This window comes from Nilaparvata lugens, chromosome X (genome assembly GCF_014356525.2).
Source record: "Nilaparvata lugens isolate BPH chromosome X, ASM1435652v1, whole genome shotgun sequence".
Classification (NCBI taxonomy): Eukaryota; Metazoa; Arthropoda; class Insecta; order Hemiptera; family Delphacidae; genus Nilaparvata; species Nilaparvata lugens.
In genome coordinates this window covers 9,537,408-9,557,382 of record NC_052518.1, presented here as the reverse complement: position 1 = coordinate 9,557,382, position 19,975 = coordinate 9,537,408, and the positions used below count along the sequence as shown (strand labels likewise).

General features: G+C 33.6%; 2 protein-coding genes across 2 annotated transcripts in view; both read right to left on the bottom strand.

Moving 5' to 3' along the window:
- Positions 1 to 3,188, bottom strand: part of LOC111055869 — a 39,376-nt gene extending 36,188 nt beyond the window's left edge. The window contains 2 exon segments of the mRNA XM_022343170.2: positions 1,819 to 1,935; positions 2,932 to 3,188. Of these exon segments, the coding sequence (XP_022198862.2) occupies positions 1,819 to 1,851 (33 nt within the window). The 5' untranslated portion in view covers positions 1,852 to 1,935; positions 2,932 to 3,188.
- A 4,107-nt stretch (positions 3,189 to 7,295) lies between these two features.
- The window catches only part of LOC111055870, a 31,906-nt gene continuing 19,226 nt past the window's right edge, over positions 7,296 to 19,975 (bottom strand). The window contains exons 2-3 of the mRNA XM_022343172.2: positions 13,914 to 14,128; positions 7,296 to 9,703 (exon numbers count right to left, since the gene is read on the bottom strand). Coding sequence (XP_022198864.2) covers positions 9,425 to 9,703; positions 13,914 to 14,128 — 494 coding nt within the window. The 3' untranslated portion in view covers positions 7,296 to 9,424. The remainder of the gene's footprint in view (positions 9,704 to 13,913; positions 14,129 to 19,975) is intronic.

Sequence of the window (19,975 nt, the reverse complement as noted above, 5' to 3'; positions counted from 1 at the left end):
AGAGAAAGTTTGTAAATTTCGGCAATTCTTTATATAGACTAGATAATTTGATTAAGATGGAGTCAGAAATTGTCTTCACAATTGTCTTATTAGTTATGGAACCCTGGTACACTAGCTATGTAGAGTGGGATTATGACACGGAAAAAATTGTGAGAATAGATCCAAACAAAATGATATGATAATCATATGTCATAATCAGAATTATTCTGAATCATCAGAAAGTTTTTTATTTTATCTCAGTTTATTTTAGTCAATAAAAGCCATTATTCTAGCTCTTCAATGGTCTCTATTTATTACAATTTTATTGACTAAAATAAGTACCGGTAATCAAAATGCCAAAGAGGAAAACCCGGGATCGAAATAATGTTGAATCTCCATCACGGAATCAGGATAAGCCTACCGAATTATCTCGAAATGAACCCGTTGATACATCTTTCAACTCGGAATCAATTGGGAAAATTCTCAAACCAAAATGTCTAAGTGTGGATCCAGATTCTCCTAGTGCACCAATGGAATGGAGACACTGGAAAAGAATGCTGGATGCCTACTTGAAAGGAAACTATTACACTGAAGATACGAAATTGGATATCTTAGTTACCTTGCTGTCAGCTGAAAATTACAAATTGATAATAGGTTGTACTACATTCGAGGAAAGTATCTCCATCCTTGAAGGCATATTTATCAAGAAGAAAAGCGAAATCTTTATAAGGTACCTTCTCTCTATAAGAAAACAAAAACAAGGTGAGTCCATCGATAATTTTTTCCTAAAACTGAAAGAACTCAGCCTAGAATGTAATTTTACAGCGATCTCTGCTACAGAGAATCGAGAGGAGCACATAAAAGAAACATTGATTGCAGGTTTATATTCATCCGAAATCCGCCAACGAATTTTAGAAAGCCCAGATATGTCTTTGCATGAAACTCTTAATCGTGCAAGAGCTTTTGAGTCTGCAAAAGATCAATTACAATGCTAAAATAAATCTAATCCTCCTTTTGAGCTTAATGCTTGTAAAGATACAGAAAATGCATCAAATCTAATTCCTAATCAAAAAGACACTTCAGACTCCTCATTATCAGCTGTTAGTATTAGTGGACAAGCATGCCTTTTTTGTGGCAACAAAAAACATTCTCGACTATTTTGCCCAGCTAAAAACGAACTCTGCAAGAAGTGTGGTAAGATGGGACACTTTGCTCGAGTATGTAACTCAAAATCTTCCGTATAAGAGAAAAAAGAGAGTTTAGTAATTTCGACCTTCAGTGCAAGCCGAAAAATGTCTTTCAAAGGTTATTATTCCTATTACCATAAACGGAACTGAAAGTCAAGCACTGATCGATACTGGAGCAACTGGCAACTTTATTGACGATACCTATGCAAAAAACTGAATTTAGAAGTTATACCAGAGATAGGAAAAGTAACTTCAGGCTCAAAACGCTTCACACCACTAATCCGAGGCAAAGTTAACGTGAATTTAACAGTTCAGGGAGAAAGTTATACAAACACAACCTTAATGCTTATGCAAGACCTCTGTGAAAATATTATTCTTGGGCACAAATTTATGAACAATTTCTCCAGTATAGGAATACTATTTGGAGGTAATAAGCCACCTCTTACTATTTGCGGAATAACTCAAGCAAAAATTCCTCCTTGCTCCCTTTTTCAAGTTCAGGATCATGCTTACTGCGTCTTACAAAGGTCTTCATCCATGCCTCCTTGGCATGATCCAGACCAAGATCTAATCTTCCAGATTAGTATTATGAATCATACGGTAATTTGATTATATTGATAAAGTTTGAATATCTTATAAAAACAGTTCTTACCTGTGTGCCTATACCACTTGTGGCACATCCCATATTTTGAGGATGTTATTTCCTTGGGCAATGCTACGTGTTTCATCATACAGAATGTTCGAGTATTGAAAGAAACCTTTTCCAATCCTGTTGAAACAGAAGAGAAATGGTAAGATTTCGATCAAAATGAAATGATAAACTACAGACATAAATAGTTCAATACCGGTAGCTTCGAAATAAAACTGTTTCATATTTGCATTAGTTTAAATTATTTTGTTCAATGGAATGAAAACACAACCACTTTTATTGTTAATACTATAATATAAACATTTCAATTTGTGTTTTCATTATGGAAAAGTACCACAACATCACACACAACACAACTGTAAGGTATTTTGTTCAATATTTTTTCCTTTTAGAAGAGGAAACAAACCAATTATATGTTATTATAATCAATCTGAAAACAGTTTCTTCTGAACTTTATATTGAAAATTTGCGAGTATCACCTGAAAAAGTATATTTCCACTTTTCTATAGAGCTAATTTATCCTCTCTCATCATTTTAGATTCATTTCAAAATTTTAACTCTATTATTTCTATGCGTTTAGTGAACAAATTCAACCTCTACAAAATCAAGTAAATATTATTTATCTCATATTATCTAATATTATTATCTCACCTGGATAATTTAAAAATATTTTGAACAAATTATTTGCTTATACTTATCCTCTTTTATCAGCTATTCTTTTCAAAATTTGAACTATATTATTTCTATGCGTTTAGTGAACAATTCCAAACTCTACAAAATCAAGTAATCATTATTTCACCTGGATATTGTATTTTGAAAATATTATTCTATAATACGTTTGGAATAATGAATGAGAAAGAATAAATTCAACGACTATGAGAAATAAAGGAAATCACATCAAATTATATTATAGTGAATAACTTCTCAACTACTGTACACAAAAAATGAATTATATGACCTTCCTTTAAAACTTTCTTCCATCTTCAAAAGACTTCAATATAATAATTATGTATCTGTGATAAAATATGATTATATTTTTTTTAATTATTCAATTATTTTTTCATGAAATATTATCTGATAAAATATTTGATATTGGAAATGCGATTTCAACATTACCTTTGTACGTAGAATAGAGAGAGCTAATTCATCCATCCACCAATCCCGGCCCTCTTCGCAGCACTCGACATGTTGTCTCCTCTACTGACTGGGAACGTGTGATGCGAGATGCAAGCCGCAATAAACAGTCTGAACGTGTTACACAATAAACGTTGGCTAAAGACCGTTTGCGGGTTTGTATGTAACATGGGTTGCTAGGAGACGAGTGTTGTGTGTTTGTGTGTTCAGGTCTTCAAACATGAAATATCTACTTTGCCATGCTGAGCTAGTATATCACAATTATCTCGTCAATTCATCCTTTTCATCGATTTCTCATGTGGACTTCAAAACCACAAGAACTACCACTCACCCCACCTAATTTCCCCTCATCCAACCCCCACCACACCTAATTAACCCTCATCCACCCCCACCACACCTAATATCCCCTCATCCTCCCCTTGACACTATTCAGGTCAGACATCGTTCCACTTCTCACAGAATATTATAATAATTTGTCAAGTTTCCACTAACGTAGAATATAGCGTTCTATATTATGATGTCATCTCATCCTTGACTTTCCTGGAAACTTCAAGGTAGCCCAACTTCTCATTAAAGTGTTATTCATATTAGAGGACATCCTAATAATATCATAGTTGCGTTTCATGACGTTTTAAAAAGTGGATGACTCCCGGTACAAGATGCTGTAAATCATGACGCCATTTACAAAGTTTATAAAATATGGGCCTTATACTTCCTCATAATTTAAAAAAGTATAAATAAAAATAGGTTAATAAAATCAGGTTAATGAGCAGCAATGGCGATTAAGAAAAAATGAGGAAATAGAAGCATTAATAAAAGGAGAAAATATAGTACGCTTCATTAAAGCCCAAAGAATAAGGTGGTTGGGGCATGTGATGAGGATGAGTGAGGCTAGAATGCCGAAAATAGTTTTTAATAGCAAGTTGCACAGCAGACGAAAGAAAGGTAGGCCAAGGAACAGGTGGGTGGACCAAGTGATGGATGACCTGAGAAAGATGGGGGTAAGAGGATGGAAGGAAAGAGCCATGAACAAGGAAGAATGGGGGTGTGTTGTGAAGGAGGCCAGAGCTCACCTAGGGCTGTAGCGCCGGATAAAGAAAGAAAAGATAAATAAAAATATGTATAAACCTAAGTACCCTTTTTAAAATTATTTATTCACGACATGTTTCCGATACATGTCGTGAATAAAAAATTTTAAAAAGGGAATTAGATTCATATTTTTATTTATATTCAAAAGAAGCCTGAAAAAAAACAATCTACAAAAGTATTATCCAGCCTATAATGACATTATGTAATTCATGATATTTATGATAATTTGAAGATATTACTTCTCAGAAGTCTAATATCATTAGAAATGATCGAATTGGTTATTTTGAGCTCAGATTGCACGTTCTTCAGATGAATAGATGCCAGTCTTTTGACTAATGATTGAAAACAGATTAGAGTGAAACTTGAAAAACTTAAATACTCTCTTGCTAATCACAATAATTTTTGATAGTGCGAGTTGTTTACATAGTTATGAGTATTCGATGAATATATTAGTTTTTTGTTGGTAATTTATAATATGACTTCGTTTAAACAGATATGAATACACAAAAATCATGTGTTTCGAATATGGTGCAGTCTAGTCGCGCTCCCTGACCATCTCAGCATTTTCATTTCAGCAGAATGGAAGAATGATAGTGGCAAAGCACATCGGAGAAATAGATGAAGAAGAAGAAGTATTAATTAATGTGAATTATTGAACCATCGCAATAGACCCCTTTACCAAAGTCCAAGGATGGTTCTCCAAAATAGATGAAGACCACGAAAATGTGGAGAATCGTTTGAAAAGTATGCTCAACATCAGTCAAAGGGCAGGCTATATTACAAATGCTATGCAAAACTCTGGTGAGAGGTAGCATCTTCAAAGTCAGTTATTAGTATCAAATGCAATGCCAAATGTATTTAAACTCATCTAGTGAGCTCTCCACACATCAAAAATGGTTTAGTAATAGTAAACATCGATAAATTTCTTCACAAATTTGATTATAAGTCTTTTTAAAAGTGCTCTTACGGAATTCTGATCAGGAAAAAGCTTAATGTAGTTGTAAAGGATTCCGCTAGAAAGCTCTGGCAGTGAAAATGATACAAAGCACTTGATACTGTATCAACTTCACAAGAATCACAGAGAAATGAAACAAAAGTTTGTCCAGTACTGCGTGACTGAATGCGAAGAAGAAGAAGAAGAAGAATACACAAAAATTAGTCTGAATGCATCAAAGTCGGAGTATCAGGCTATTCACTCTCTTTTAAGACCAATGTTTCAATTCTCTCCACATGTTCCTAAACAACTGCCATTGGCCTAGAAAAGCTACTACCACAATGATCGATTTATTTTGTGGGAGTGGCTTATCTAGGCCAATGGCAGTCGTTCATAGCTCAACTGCCAATCACATCGCTCAATAGTAGATATTCTACTGCCTTCGTCTTTTGTATTAGTTTACCAGCAAACATTGAGTTATATTTACAATGTAGGCCTACCTATTTTTGATGCTGCATTTCTCATGTTCTCACGTATATTTCAGTGATATCATAGCACTTGTAGCATTCGCAACTAATTGAGGAATGACTCAATTGGATGAGTTCTTTTCGTACTAAAAATGACCAATCGCTACGAGTCACCTTGCAGAAACTCTGCCGTGGCTTGAACCTTGTCAAATAACAAATTATGGAAACCAAACTGAAAAGCAAAAATATTATGAATCTGTTACATGAGTTATCCGTATTATTCGATTATGAGGATACTTTTTTGTAACAATGATGTTTGGAACAGATATGAATTAAAAATAAATATGATTTTTGCTATTTTAGAGTTGTATTTAATTTCATAAGCACTGGACAGGCGAGTTGCAGTATCTCTTCTACCTTCTCTTAATTATGAAAATCAAACTGAACTGAAAAACAATAATAATGGATCTGCAACAAGAGTTATTTGTATTATTCGATTATGAGACACTTTTTTGTAAAAGTGATGATTGGATCACACATGAATAAAAAATAAATATGGTTTTCGCTATTTTTAGGTTGTATTAAATTTCATAAGCGCTGGACAGGCGAGTTGCAGAAACTCTTCTGTAACTTGTACCTTTTCCAATAACAAATTATGGAAATCGAACTGAAAAGCAAAAATATAATGAATCTGTAACATGAATTATCCGTATTATTCGATTATGAGGATACTTTCTTTGTAACAATGATGTTTGGAACAGATATGAATAAAAAATAAATATGATTTTCGCTATTTTAGAGTTGTATTTAATTTCATGAGCGCTGGACAGGCGAGTTTCTGATGCTTGATTTTCATTTTTGACAAAAACCTCTAGAGATTTTCTTGTACATAAGGGTATGCACAGATAGAGATGGAGAACTGTCACGCGTTCAGAGTTCACCGTTCTTGGTAAAACCTGCTGACAGTACACACTTAACGGTTAGACTGCATCGGTCTACTTATTCTTTTATTACTTTTATTCTATTATTACTTCTTTTATTAAAAACGGTCTTATTCTGACCCACTATTAGAACTCTAGTGGGCAGGAGTTATTTGATAGAAAGCACAAATAACGCGAGAACGCCAGTATGTAAACTGAAAATTGAGGTTTGTGCACACCACTGCAATAATTCGCATTACAGCGACGGGAGCGATGAGAACTCTAGTGGGCAAAAGTTCTTTGATAAATAGCACAAGAACGTGAGAACGCCAGTATGGAAACTGAAAATTAAGGCTTTTGCACACCACTGCAAAATTCCACATTATCGCGACGGGAGCGAGAGAATCTTTAACCTGTAATTTGAAGGTTGGAATATTGGCCTTTACCAATATTCGTGCATATCGTAGTGGTGTGCACAATGGTTTAAGACAATTATCACGAGAGAATAAAATTGGATTGAATTTATTAATTGCCTTTATCAAAGGCGGAGCTAGGATTCTTGTCCTCTCTGGCACACAACCCTTGAGAGAAAGTGAGAGAGAGACCTTTATCATAATATGATTGTATTGATACTGAAGCTACAGATACTAGCTCTCTGTCTGACTATTAGTGTATTGTTTTTCTCCATCTTCCATAAGAAATGCAAATAATTTTTATCATGTAAATTGTATTTTGTATTTGGCCGCCTTCTGTATGCTGCCAAAATACTATAGATAACTCGTAACTTGGAACACATGTCTGGTCTCTGTCTGGGCGTAACCTTATTGGTATGGGTTATAGCATACTCTCATAGCATGGTAAGAAGTAGTTTCGAATTCAATGATACTTAATTGTGAATTATAAATAGGTACAGGATAAAAATCATGAATGAACGAATTATCATTATTACAAACAATATTTATTAATGTAACAAATAATATTGCAATTTATAAATAAATAAATAAATAGAGGAAATAAATAATTCGCTTATCAACTAAGCTACAATAGTTGCCTACCATTCTCGATTATTCAATTAGTCAAGCATTTATCGTGATCATTATGGATGGTGATTAAATACTGAAAATTATAACATATATGGTTTCAAAGATCAACTGTTTCGTTCTTTATACATTTCCATACGGCTCGAAGAATGTTCTTGATAAAGTGATTGTTCAGAGACAACGTGATTTTCCTCTACTTTTTTATAATATCATGAACATGACAGTTGGATTAAAAACTGGGTAGTCAAGATATACTGTTCTCTGGAAAAGTTATGAAAAGCTTGTAAGGCCTCATCTGTATCAGTGGAGTCAGGAATGATCCATGTGTTTTATATGTATTGGGAAAATTTTTGATCAAATCTGTTGGTTGATTGTTGGGTTGGAACCCAGAAAAGTCCAATCGGTATCAGATGAGTTGAAAGATTTCTCCAGATGTTTTTAATTGGAGAGTTTCTAGAGCAGTGATCCCCGAGCTCATTAATTTTGCGGTTGATCTTTACCATGACCAGACTAGGCTTAAATTGAACCTATCGAGAATGCAACACAATAACTACAGAATAATTCGACAGAATGCTCCGAGCGAAAACATCTTACTATCTCATCGGTTAATAAGACGCTAGCAACGAAACAAACTGAATAGGCTTGTCAGAGCTCGAAATACGATTATAGTAGATTGGAAGAAGGATCTGAACGGTCTATTTCCTTCCTTTCTATAAGAACCCGTTGTTGTACTAATATCCCGCCAAGTTGTCTACGGTCGACTTAAAATTAAGCTATAAACTGTGAAACAGGCAAACACCAACGTCATCTGACAAATCACCTCATCTTGTAAAATAAATAATAATTATAATAACCAATAACTAACTAGTTTGATTCATCGAGCGGCAAACTCAAAGAGTCCTTTCACCCAGTGTCAATACAAGCAAAAAAGGTACAGCACTCTCCTAACTGCATTCTCAGAGTATCCAATATCAAACACAGTTTTGGCCTACAAATCAACATTTATTAACTTACGACTACAATACAAAATAAATATAGGAATGAGAAACTATGATACTAGAGTTTAGATTGACTGATTTTCTTAATGTTTTGGCACAATAATGGAGTGAAACGTATCGAACGTTCCTAGAAGGCTTGAGACAACCAAAAATGATTCGAACAAATTGAGATCTATTGTAGAGTAAGTTATGCAATAGACTGGAATTTGAGAGCATAATCTTTGATCTGTTTTGATTTTGAAAGAGATCCACCTAAAATTTGTCCAATGAAATGGAGCATTGAGTCAGATGAACAGATGAGACATCTGCTGTCTTTTGAGCATAGCTGTGGTGGTCATAGCTGTTTCAGTGTTATGGTAGATTTTATGCCAGAATATTCACTAGAGAGCTTCTGAGTTACTCAAGTCTCATTCATACTCAGAGACAATAGCCTCTTGAAGTGAAGGAAAAATTGAATTTTGGTTAGCTAGTTATGTGCTAGTTGTCAAAAATATACATGATGCTATATCATCATGTGATAAGAGTCCTATAGCATCATGAGATATGTAATTATAGCATCATGTGTTATAGAAATCAGAAATGCACTTGATGATATAGCAACATGTGATATGTGTTATAGCATCATGTGTTCTAGATATCAGAAATGATATAGCTCAATGTGATACGTGTTATAGCATCATTTGTATTCTAGATATCAAGAATGCACTTGATAATATAGCACCATGTAATGCAGCATCATGTGATACATGATATAGCATCATGAGATATGTGTTATAACATCATGCGTTCTAGATATCAAAAATTCACTTGATGTTATAGCCTTTTGAGACATACGTTATAACATCATATGTTCTAGATTTCAAGAATGCACTTGATGATATAGCACCATGTGATGCAGCATCATGTTATAGCATCATGAGATACATGCTGTAGCCCATGATGGGTTGCCTCAAAGCCTTCAAAGTTTCTAGATATCGGTAGAATAGTTTTGATTTAGAATTGACAAAGATGAATGATAAGTGGAAGATCAATGCTGGGCGTAGTCAGGTTTCTGTTGAGCATAAGCGAGGTCTTGAGCGGCCATTCTGTTGGCGTGGAACTGGTCACTGTTGTCCATACTTCTGGGGAAGTAGTCTGTGGCGATGGTGCTGGACTGGGGCATGCCTCCTCCCTGCTCCTGGGGGGTGACGGCGATGCTGCGGCCCCAGATGCCTCCCCAGCCACCACCATGGTCCTCGAGGATTCCGTGGTCGTGGTGTTCTGGCTCATAGTGGTGCTGGTGGTGAGCGTTTTCATAGTAGATCACCTGCAACAGTGTACAATTACTGCGTTTCAACCAAGAATTTATTTGATTACACATATTCAATGTTATAAAAAACTTCTGTTCTCAGTTACAGAAAAGTTCCAATATTAATATTGTTTGCATCGGTTCTCACATAAAATGTTAAGGTTCATTTCCATCATCAGTTACATTATTCCAAAATGTTGATATGAGTTGTGTAAGTACTTATAAGTTTAAAGTTAATTTCTTCTGTATTATTGGTACATTATGATATAGTGCCAAATTAACCTTTCAGAAGTGCCTAGTATCTTTAAATTGTTAGTTATAGGTATCTGATGAGATGTTTTTTATTTTGTTGTATTGCTGATGTAAACAATAAACTTGAAACTTGAAACTTGAATATTCGAACTTTGAATCTATAACCTACATTGTTCTGTTACTGCGTTTTAACCAACAATTATTGATATTGAGAATTTCAATGAATGCAACATACTGCGTTTCAACCAACAATTGGTTTGATTACACATATCGAAAAGTTCAATCAATGTAATTTTGTTCAGTTGATACATTTCAACGAACAATTAATTTGATTGCACAGATTTTAACTCATTCAAGTGTTTAATTATTACTGTATCTCAACCAACAATTCATTATTTTATTATACATATTGAGAATTTCAATCAATGCAACATTATGGAGATACTGCGTTTCAACCGACAATTGGTTTGATTACACATATTGAAAAGTTCAATCAATGTAATTTTGTTCAGTTGATACGTTTCAACGAAAAATTGATTCGATTTCACAGATTTCAACTCATGCAAGTGTTAAATTATTACTGCGCTTCAAACAATCCAGTTGAAATGTTATTATTCCAAAATAAAATTTGAAAGCAATAATAGAGAAAATATTTTCAATTTTCACTGAATGCCGTTAGAAAACATAAAAAGAATTAAGCCTGGTTTCTAGGAAAAGTGTTAAATTTTAAGGATCTTTGAATCTATATTGAATCTATAGGTTGAAAAGGTCCATTAGGTTCAATAAGTGTCTTGGAATAGGTTCTTTCTTAATCTCTAAATCTGGAAATAGGTTTTATTCATATAATATTGACTAGCCTAATTATTCCAAAGTTTGCTGAAAACTGAATACTCTTCCAGAAACTTATATTTTAAAATGAGAATAAAACACGAACTATTGAACTATTAGTTGTGTTATAAAGATACTTGTTATTCGATGTAGGCCCACAACATACTGATCTGACGAGTATTCAATTGAAATAAAAAGAATTTCAAGAAGTACCGTCAAACCGGCTAACTTGAAATTCAGTTCCATAATTATTTTAATAGTTTATTTCTCCTGTGATCAAAACTTAGGTCTTCAATAATACTTCAAATATATACATTCAATTTCATTATTATTCCAACCTGTTCTGAAAAAAAATTGAAAAATTTGATGTCCCAAGTTACCCGCAGTGTCTGGGTAACTTGGGCCACCAATATTATTTGCCTGAAATAAGACAATTGGGTGGTTGAAGGCTAACTTGGGACATTAGATTTTGAATAATATGTTTCATATTCATAATAAAAATACTTAAACTGTAAAATAATTGAATAATTGATAAAATAATCGTGTGTAATAATTGAGTGTTCATAATAGAAGTTATTAAAGGCTCAATTTCTAGGTTAGAGATAGTAGATTGTTATGACTGTGACTGTTAAAAAAGTATCTTAGCTCTTAATTAGTTGTTCAAAACGTTATTAAATATTTTCAATGATGTGTTCCCGACAAATCCACAATGCCAGAACTCGGAATGAATTGCACAAACAGCTGGTAAGTTGGAATTGGAGGGAAGGGGTTAAACTGTCCCAAGTTAGACTACTGTCCCAAGTTAGCCAGTTTGACGGTAATAGTCTCAGTCCTATCAAAATTCAAATCCCATTACTATTTTTCGGATACACTTTTTTACTACCCTATAATACTAATAACAAAGAAAATGTATTGTCTTTTTTTCTAGCACCCGAGTTTCTCACCCAAAAAACACAAACAATTTCACATCTCTGGAAAGTTTGTTTTGTTGTCCACTGGCTACTATCATTCCTAATTTCTAGCACAGACCCAGTTAGAAAACTGTACGTACGTTACAGTAATACCGGTAGCCTAAGTGCTCGAAATTATCGTGACCGAGCTTGAAAGCTGATGATTTATTTATTGATAACCGCAAGACCACAACAATCTTCGGTTCTTTGTTTCTTCATTGTCACGTTCGGCTATGAGTGTACTTGTTCACCTCCTTTTCGAAAGTAGTGTGTGTGGTGCGGGATGCGCTTAATATTTACCGTTAGGTTAGCATTAAAACGTATAGAGTATAGGGCACCTGTAACACGCTTGGATCACTCCATGTCAATAGAATAGTGTTTGTTGTATTATGTTAATATAAGTGCACATCTAGATCAGCTGTTAATGAATAATTAATGGCTACGCAATATGGATGCAACGGGCATCTTCCATCTTCCGTATCAGTGGAATAGAATCTAGGCCTTGAACTCTTCGTTATGTCTGAGGAATGTGTGATTTCCTTTAATCAACGAACTCTACTCATAAAATTAGTAGAAGTGATGGTGATGTTGTGAAATCTCTCCATAATAAGAAAACAAAGATATTGTCGAATTTCACTAGAAATTTATTAAAAACTTTAAAGCAGAACCATGGTTTCCTCAGTACAGCTGATGATGCGTTGGTTAACTACGTGAAACCATGGTTCTGTTTTAAAGTTTTTAATAAATTTCTAGTGAGATTCGACAATATCTTTGCTTTCTTATTATAACTCTACTCATCATTATGATAACTATCTGAATTAATTTTTGTGGTCAATCATTATCATGATAACTATCTGAATATTCATGATTAAGTGGTAGAGTGGACATTACTGTCATCAAATAAAAATGTATTCTATTCTTTTTCAATATTCAATATCTATATTGAAAAATCATACAATATGTCAAAATAATATGAGTAGATATAATCATGTGTAAGCCTACTTCAACATTGAGGAAAAAGTAGTGATATGTACTATTTCATGATCATGGATTTTTTGAATTTTCAAAATCTACATCATGATAACTACATTATATTCATTATCCTAGCGATAGAGTGTAGGTAGACCTAGTAATGAGTCAGTACCTCAATGTTAAAAATGCTAAAGTGAATTACTTCAAACATAGTAATTTTTTCAACCCTGTCTGATATTGTCAATCAGTTTAATTGTTAATTAATTGATAGACTATCATCAATATAAACTGTATAGTATTTGTCAGTGTTCCAACTTGTTCCTCATAATATGCCTTATTTATTACGAAAACATATATAAACCTTATTCCAAATTATTCTCATATTAAATCTGTAAGCATTTTTAATTCACTTGGCTTATTTGAAGCTTTCAATTCTCTCTGTAGTTATTGTAGCAACTGGTGGATGCTATACTAGTAAAGCACTATTATTACATTATCGAATAGGGAAGGAAATAAGAATCTTCTTCTAATTTCATGTAAACCTCGTGTTCTCTAGGCTGATTCCAATTGGTATATTAAAAGCTGAATCTTAAGTTAAAAAACAGCTTTTTAAGCTGGTAACTTTGTATAATTTTCACATCATTAACTCAGTAGAGAACTGATAATTCTAGTCAAATCCCCTAATTCAGTATGTCTTGAGTTCTCTGTCAGTCTTTCGTTTAGAGCAGAACAAGTAGTGAGTGATATGTGCTATTTCATGATCGTGGATCTGTTGATTTTTCAAAATCTACATCATGATAACTACATTATCATTATTCATTATCCTAGCGATAGAGTGTAGGTAGACCTAGTAGTCAGTACCTCAATCGTATAATTGATATTATCAATATAAACTGTATAGTATTTGTTAGATATGCAAGAGATTGTGTTCATTAATAGATTGCTTCACTATTTCTCAACTACAGGAGTCAACTATATACCCATGTTAATTAGAACTTTTTTCTTCTTTTGATGAGAGGAAACACGCCCTGACCTTTGGGCACCTTTTTCCAGAACACTCTGTATAAATTTAATGAGGAACATGAATTCACGTTATTCATTGAGTTCATGTAGTTCATATTATATTCTTGATCACTTAATAAATCCTTTGTATAGTTTCCTTCAAACATAGTAACTTTTTCAACCCTGTCTGATATTGTCAATCAGTTTAATTGTTAATTACTCACCTTCTGTGGGTGATGTTTCTGCTTGATCTCAACCCAAAGCCTGATGATGTTGGAGATGACGTAGACAATGGCAACCATCAGGAACTTGAACTGCAGGAAGGTCTGAGCAGCCATCAACAGCATCTTGATCTTCTGTTTCAAGAGCAGTGTGAAGATGATCACCTTGATGATTGCTTTCTTGATCTCCTTCTTGACTTTCTTCTTGTGCCCTCTCGCTGTAACAAAAAAGAAAAACTCTGTAAAGTGCTGAATTTCTCAAGTTTAGAGAGAATATATCTACTAATCCACCTACAATTCTATACTGGGGTTTCGAAAGATTATAGTTTTCAACGTGAAAAACTAGAGTTTCTCTTATTGAAATGATGATAAATTGCCGATCAATCTAACGGGTGTTTCAAAAAGGACGCACATCGAAGTTTGAGGGAATTTATTTTCTGTATAAGGAATATTTTGTTCCCCCAAATAACAGTTGGCACTACAGTACTCATTGTTGAACCAGCATGCACCATTTTACATTTACTAGTGCTTGATAGTATTCATTTGGAATCTGTAGTGTCTGTGTATGTTCAACTATGGTTTTTTCAAAGGATGTTAGTACAGATGTTAATACTACCTGTTAGTACAGGTAGTATTTGCCTCAAATCACATTTAGAAATCGACAGTATCAACTCAGAGCATTATTTCAGAGAGTAACTGGAAAGTATGAGGCATGAAATTGTGGAAAAAACAATTGAACCACCCTGATTATCCCAATTGTAAAGAAATTTCATTACATTTCATACTGTTTAGTGGATATAAATAAAAAAAGAAATCCAAGTACCCTTTCCAAAATTGTTTATTCACAACATGTTTCGGCTATATAATCCCATTATCATTTTAAAAAGGGTACTTAGATTCATATTTTAATTTATATTCAAGATCTGCCCTAACGGAAAAAAGACAAAAAAGACGACTGTTTAGTGGATTTCTGAAGGTCTAAACAATTCTAAACAAACAAAGGTCTTCCACTATGGTAGGGAGTGACATTTCAGGAAGTTATTACAATAAGCCTAAAAACTTGATAATAACATTAAAAATAGTTCCAATCAATCAAATTTCCATCTTCAGCTAGTCATGGTTTCATACTATTTTTGTTCTGTTGAAACCAAAGACAAGCCCTTTGTTTGTGCGTAGGCTTGTGAGTGTACCTACAGTTTTGAATGAGTTCTGAATCACAGGTGTGTGTTTCTCAGCTCATAACTGTCTATTAGCAGAAATAATGACTTCCAGATAGAAGATTAGACTGTTTAATAGAAACAGCGCAGAAGTGTAGAAACAGATAGAAGTGTCAGTTTCAATTATTTTGTACAGGGCACGAAGCAATAAATTATGTGAATCAAAGTTTTTGTTCATTAATATTCTTAGTTTCTCAAATATCATGAGTGTCAGATTGTTTATTGAAATATCAGATTGATCTGAATCACTAGCGCCCTGACAACTTCGATAAACGGCGCGCTCATCGAATCTTATGTGTATGAAGAATCGTATAAACGATCAATATGCTGTGTGTTTTGGATTGTAAATTGGAGTGTGTAATTGAAAAATGTTGAAGTGGCACATAACCTAGCTATATTTGTATATGGACTGTTAAATGAATTAGAATTGGAACCGTTTTGGGCGTAAGCCTGTGGTACTATTCTGAAAAGTGTGTGTTTCTGAATGATTAAATATGACTACCATTAGTGACGTGGCACACATCAAATCAATGGACTATGTCCGTTGATAAGTGCGTCTTCCTCTTCAGTAATTCAATTCAGCTTGAATTCAGCAAGGTCAGTTAGAAACGGAGACACGTTCATTGATCAAGCCACAAATTGTATTGCGTTAGGTCAGGAGAACGTGGAGGCCATCATAGTAAGGCATTGAGGCAGCTTATAGACGGGAGAGTACAGACGGCAAGTTACTGGCTGCCATCGAATTTCATCTTTCATCTATTTTCATTCATGAAACATCGATCTGAATTGAAATTGATGAAATGATAAACTCTATCTACCAGTAACTTTTCGTCTACTTTATCTGTTTATAAGCCGTTTTACAGCCTATCCAGCGCTCAGATACAGTGTGGATCCAACCAATTCTAGTGGATTGCGGTGAAAATATTACACGCACAGCGGACTGGTGCCAAAAACCAAATTTGAGTTGCTTTTTCACTTCGCATATCATTTCTAACTCTAAGACCCGGTTGCACAAAATCCGGTTAAATTTTAACCGTGATTAACTTTACGATAACCAATCAGAAGAGGCGTTTTTGAAAAGACGGCTTCTCTCATCAAATTTCGGCTTCTCATTAAAATTTAACCGACTTTTATGACACCGGCACTAAGTTTGATATAACAAAAAAATTATAAAGAGTTGAAATCACGATACTCATAATCCTCTGTACTTAGACAAATCCAATTCAAACCTCATTCCACTAATTTTCTGAAATGACAAGGAAAAATGTGAATTCTATATTATTAATCAGTTTTATTATAATGAGATGAGCTAGTCTGAAGGAAACGTCTAATTAAAATCAACTGTTCGTAATCAGTGTGATTATAAGCTCTTCAAATATAGTGGCGACATAAAATGTTATTGAGGAACTCTCAAATTATTATTAATAATAGTAATATTAATAATTTATTACATGTTTTATTTGAGTTGAGAACTTTCATTAAGATTCTCATTGGTTGGATTGATTTGACGTGCAATTGAATATGATTTTATTGTGTATCCATCTTTTGATCATGTATGAAATTGATTGGAGAATGCTTTGAATTGTTACTGCTATTTTCACATAATATTCAATCAATTCTGTATTTTACTAGATGAGGCCTATTAACTCACATGGTATTGTTTATAGCGAACAGATTGACGATTGACAACAATGAACGAAATAAGCCTGAAGTGTTAAGTGATCTAGAATCTAGATCAATGATTATAATGACTATGAGGGGCGAGTGACAGTGAACGCAGTAAAGCAAGGTTTTGCTAGTTTTCGCCTACCTCTATGCCATTAAGGTATAGCTTCATAATGTAGAATATACTATATACATATTATACTTTGTAGGCATTCATATAATTCCAATGTAAACTGATGAATCACCGACTACTTAACATATGTTTTTTCTTAATTTACAGTTTTAATCATCCCTCCAAAAATATGATAATGTATGGAACAATGTTGGTTCATGCTTATTTTCAAATGTGTGTGAATGATTATAGAACTACAGCGTGTTGATTTTATTCAATTCAAACCATTCTGAAACCTTCAAATTCCCCAATTTCAAAATAGAAGTGGCAAATTTTTGTTGATGGATGTCAACATTTCTATGGCTAAGATCTTTTGAATGAAAACGTTGCACTCAATGTCTCAAGACAAAATTGCAGGTATATCATTCCAAATAATTATGTTGTGGATATGACAATATACCAATCATACGATAAAATAGTAGGCTATATCATTACAAATCTTCTGAGATGAGGACAGTATACCAATGAAAACAAACGCAAAATGATCACCTGGTGAAGATGGTGGTTGTTACTAACTCTTAGGAGAGTAATTATAGTGATAATATGCTATTAAATCATAAATATGACATTAAATCATAAATCATCGAGTATGCTTAGTCACTGAAATTTACGAGCTCACCAGAATATTGCAATCTTTATAATAACTGACTTCCTTCTTATACGTTTAACAAATCAAATATTTGCATATCAATTGAATTGATATACATTTTTTCCAAACCTATTTGATCGGCATGAGAGTTATCCTCATGCTTGTATAGTTCAATATCAACTGAATTGGTATGAATTCCGGTATGATAATACTGTCTCTAACATTTCGTAAGCGAGCCTACTGACATATAAATCACAGCTAGGGATAATTTGCTTTGTCTTTCTGTTAGTATCATATTTACGTGTAGATTTTCATGAGGTTTAGAGAAAATTTTCATTCTCGATTGGGTGACAATATTCATGTGAGAAACTCACTAATAAAGGGTAGGATAGAACGTAAGAATGGAACTGCCCATTATTGTAATGTAGCCTACATGATCTCTATCTTTAAAACTATGAGACATATGAGGGAAGATTTGCAACTCTTATGTTTTTTAATTGAATTTCATATCATATAATGATTGAATCCATTAATGGAATTGGAATACGAATTCTTCATTCTCAAAAAACATAGAAATAATAACACTGAAATAGATAAATTAGTATTGGGGAAGATAATAGGTAATTAATAGTAGTAGGTAATAGATAATTTGGTCATTATATTGTGGCTCATCCCATGGGCACATGCCAATCATTATGTCATCTCAACTTTGAGAAAGTTTTATCAGTCAATAGATGAATTTCATGGGTAGAGCCATTGCTACCTGGTCATCAATGACCAATTGCTATCAAACCATTGACAGCTAAATTCAAAAGAACTTGAAAAAATTCATTATTGATTATTATTCTTAATTCATTATTGACTATCAATTTCAATAGCACGTGACTAGTTGTCGTTTCTGGAATGATTGATGATTGATTTTCCAATATAAATATGTGATACAATGATAACAATGAGATGTTTTCAAAGCCTTTTGTTCGACGTCTTGTTTAGATTCATATCAGTAGATGTGTAGATTTCTATTTTAATAAGTTGGGTTGTCATTGAAAGCCCGGGTAACCTTATTGTATTGCCATCTAATGTTAGTCGTTGACATTTAGAAACTCCAAAGAGACACCGAATCCACATATTTTTCAATCATCGGTGAGAAGTCGTGATCGATACATCTTCATGATCCTAGGAACGTGTGGAATAGATAAAATAAGCCTGACACAGATTAGGCACAAACTTTCCAAGTAGAAAGTTCTTCCTGACAGTTTAGATGTATCGTGTTTTTTGCAGACCTGCAAACAAGTCTGAAGCTGGTGTAGCTGGTACAGTGAGTAGGTACTACAGAATATGGCTTCCGGCAAACGGGTTAACTGTACCGGTTTCCTACTTGCCCTTTAATTCTGAATGCGAAGCATGTTATCAATCGAGCTCTCTCTAAACATTTTCCTCTTATTGACTCTCTCTCATGCACACACATTCATTCTTCGACGATTAGTCTCCAACTGATACTGCTCTCTCTCGACTCTCATTTCATCTCACTCATGACCCTCAAATTAAATGCTGTATCTCTCTTTCCATCTCTCTCGTGACCCTCAAATCAAATGCTGTTTCTGTTCACACCGGTTTGCCACACAGATTGATTTTTGACTTATTGTCTGATTTATTTCCGAATCGGAATTTATCGTGCGACAACTTCCTCGAACTGAAAAAGTAATTTATTCATTTATTTCTAAAACTGCATAAATTGGAGACCACAGTGTTAATGATTCTCTTATAAAAGATTCTGTTGAATCGATTATGAGATTTTCGGAGTTATGTTTTGGTAATGTGTAACATCTATCATGATTTTTACAACAGAAAGTTATGAGAAAAGTGAAAAATTGACAATTCAATTGTTTAATCTATTAAGATAATTATCGTGATGTGAGATATAACAATGTAATAAAATCTATTCTACTCGAAATCTATATAATTTATATTGAATTCAACTATGAAAAATTCAATTAGTTTCCAAGAATATTTCTGAATGAACAATAATTAGCGATCAACAAGGAATACTTTTGAAATGAATGAATTAAATTATAAATAAAAATATATTATTATTGTACGCCACCTTCTTGTGAGAGGAGATCTAAAGTTATTCAGTATTGTAGAGGATCTATTTATCTTTTTGCAATGTTAATAAATTCGTGATGGATTATAGCTTCAAGTTTTCTTGCATGACAATTGGAAAATTCAACTAAAATTGAGTTATGGTAACACAGAAAAAAGTATTCGAAAAATTTGAACGCTGAATTCTGATATGATGAAAAATTTTTAATGTCAATAGCCCGTGAAAACGTGAAGCCGAAAGTGATGGAGTGAATAAAGTTATGAGAGTAGGCTATGACTGATACTTGTTGAATAAATTTTCATTTAATGGAGCTATGTG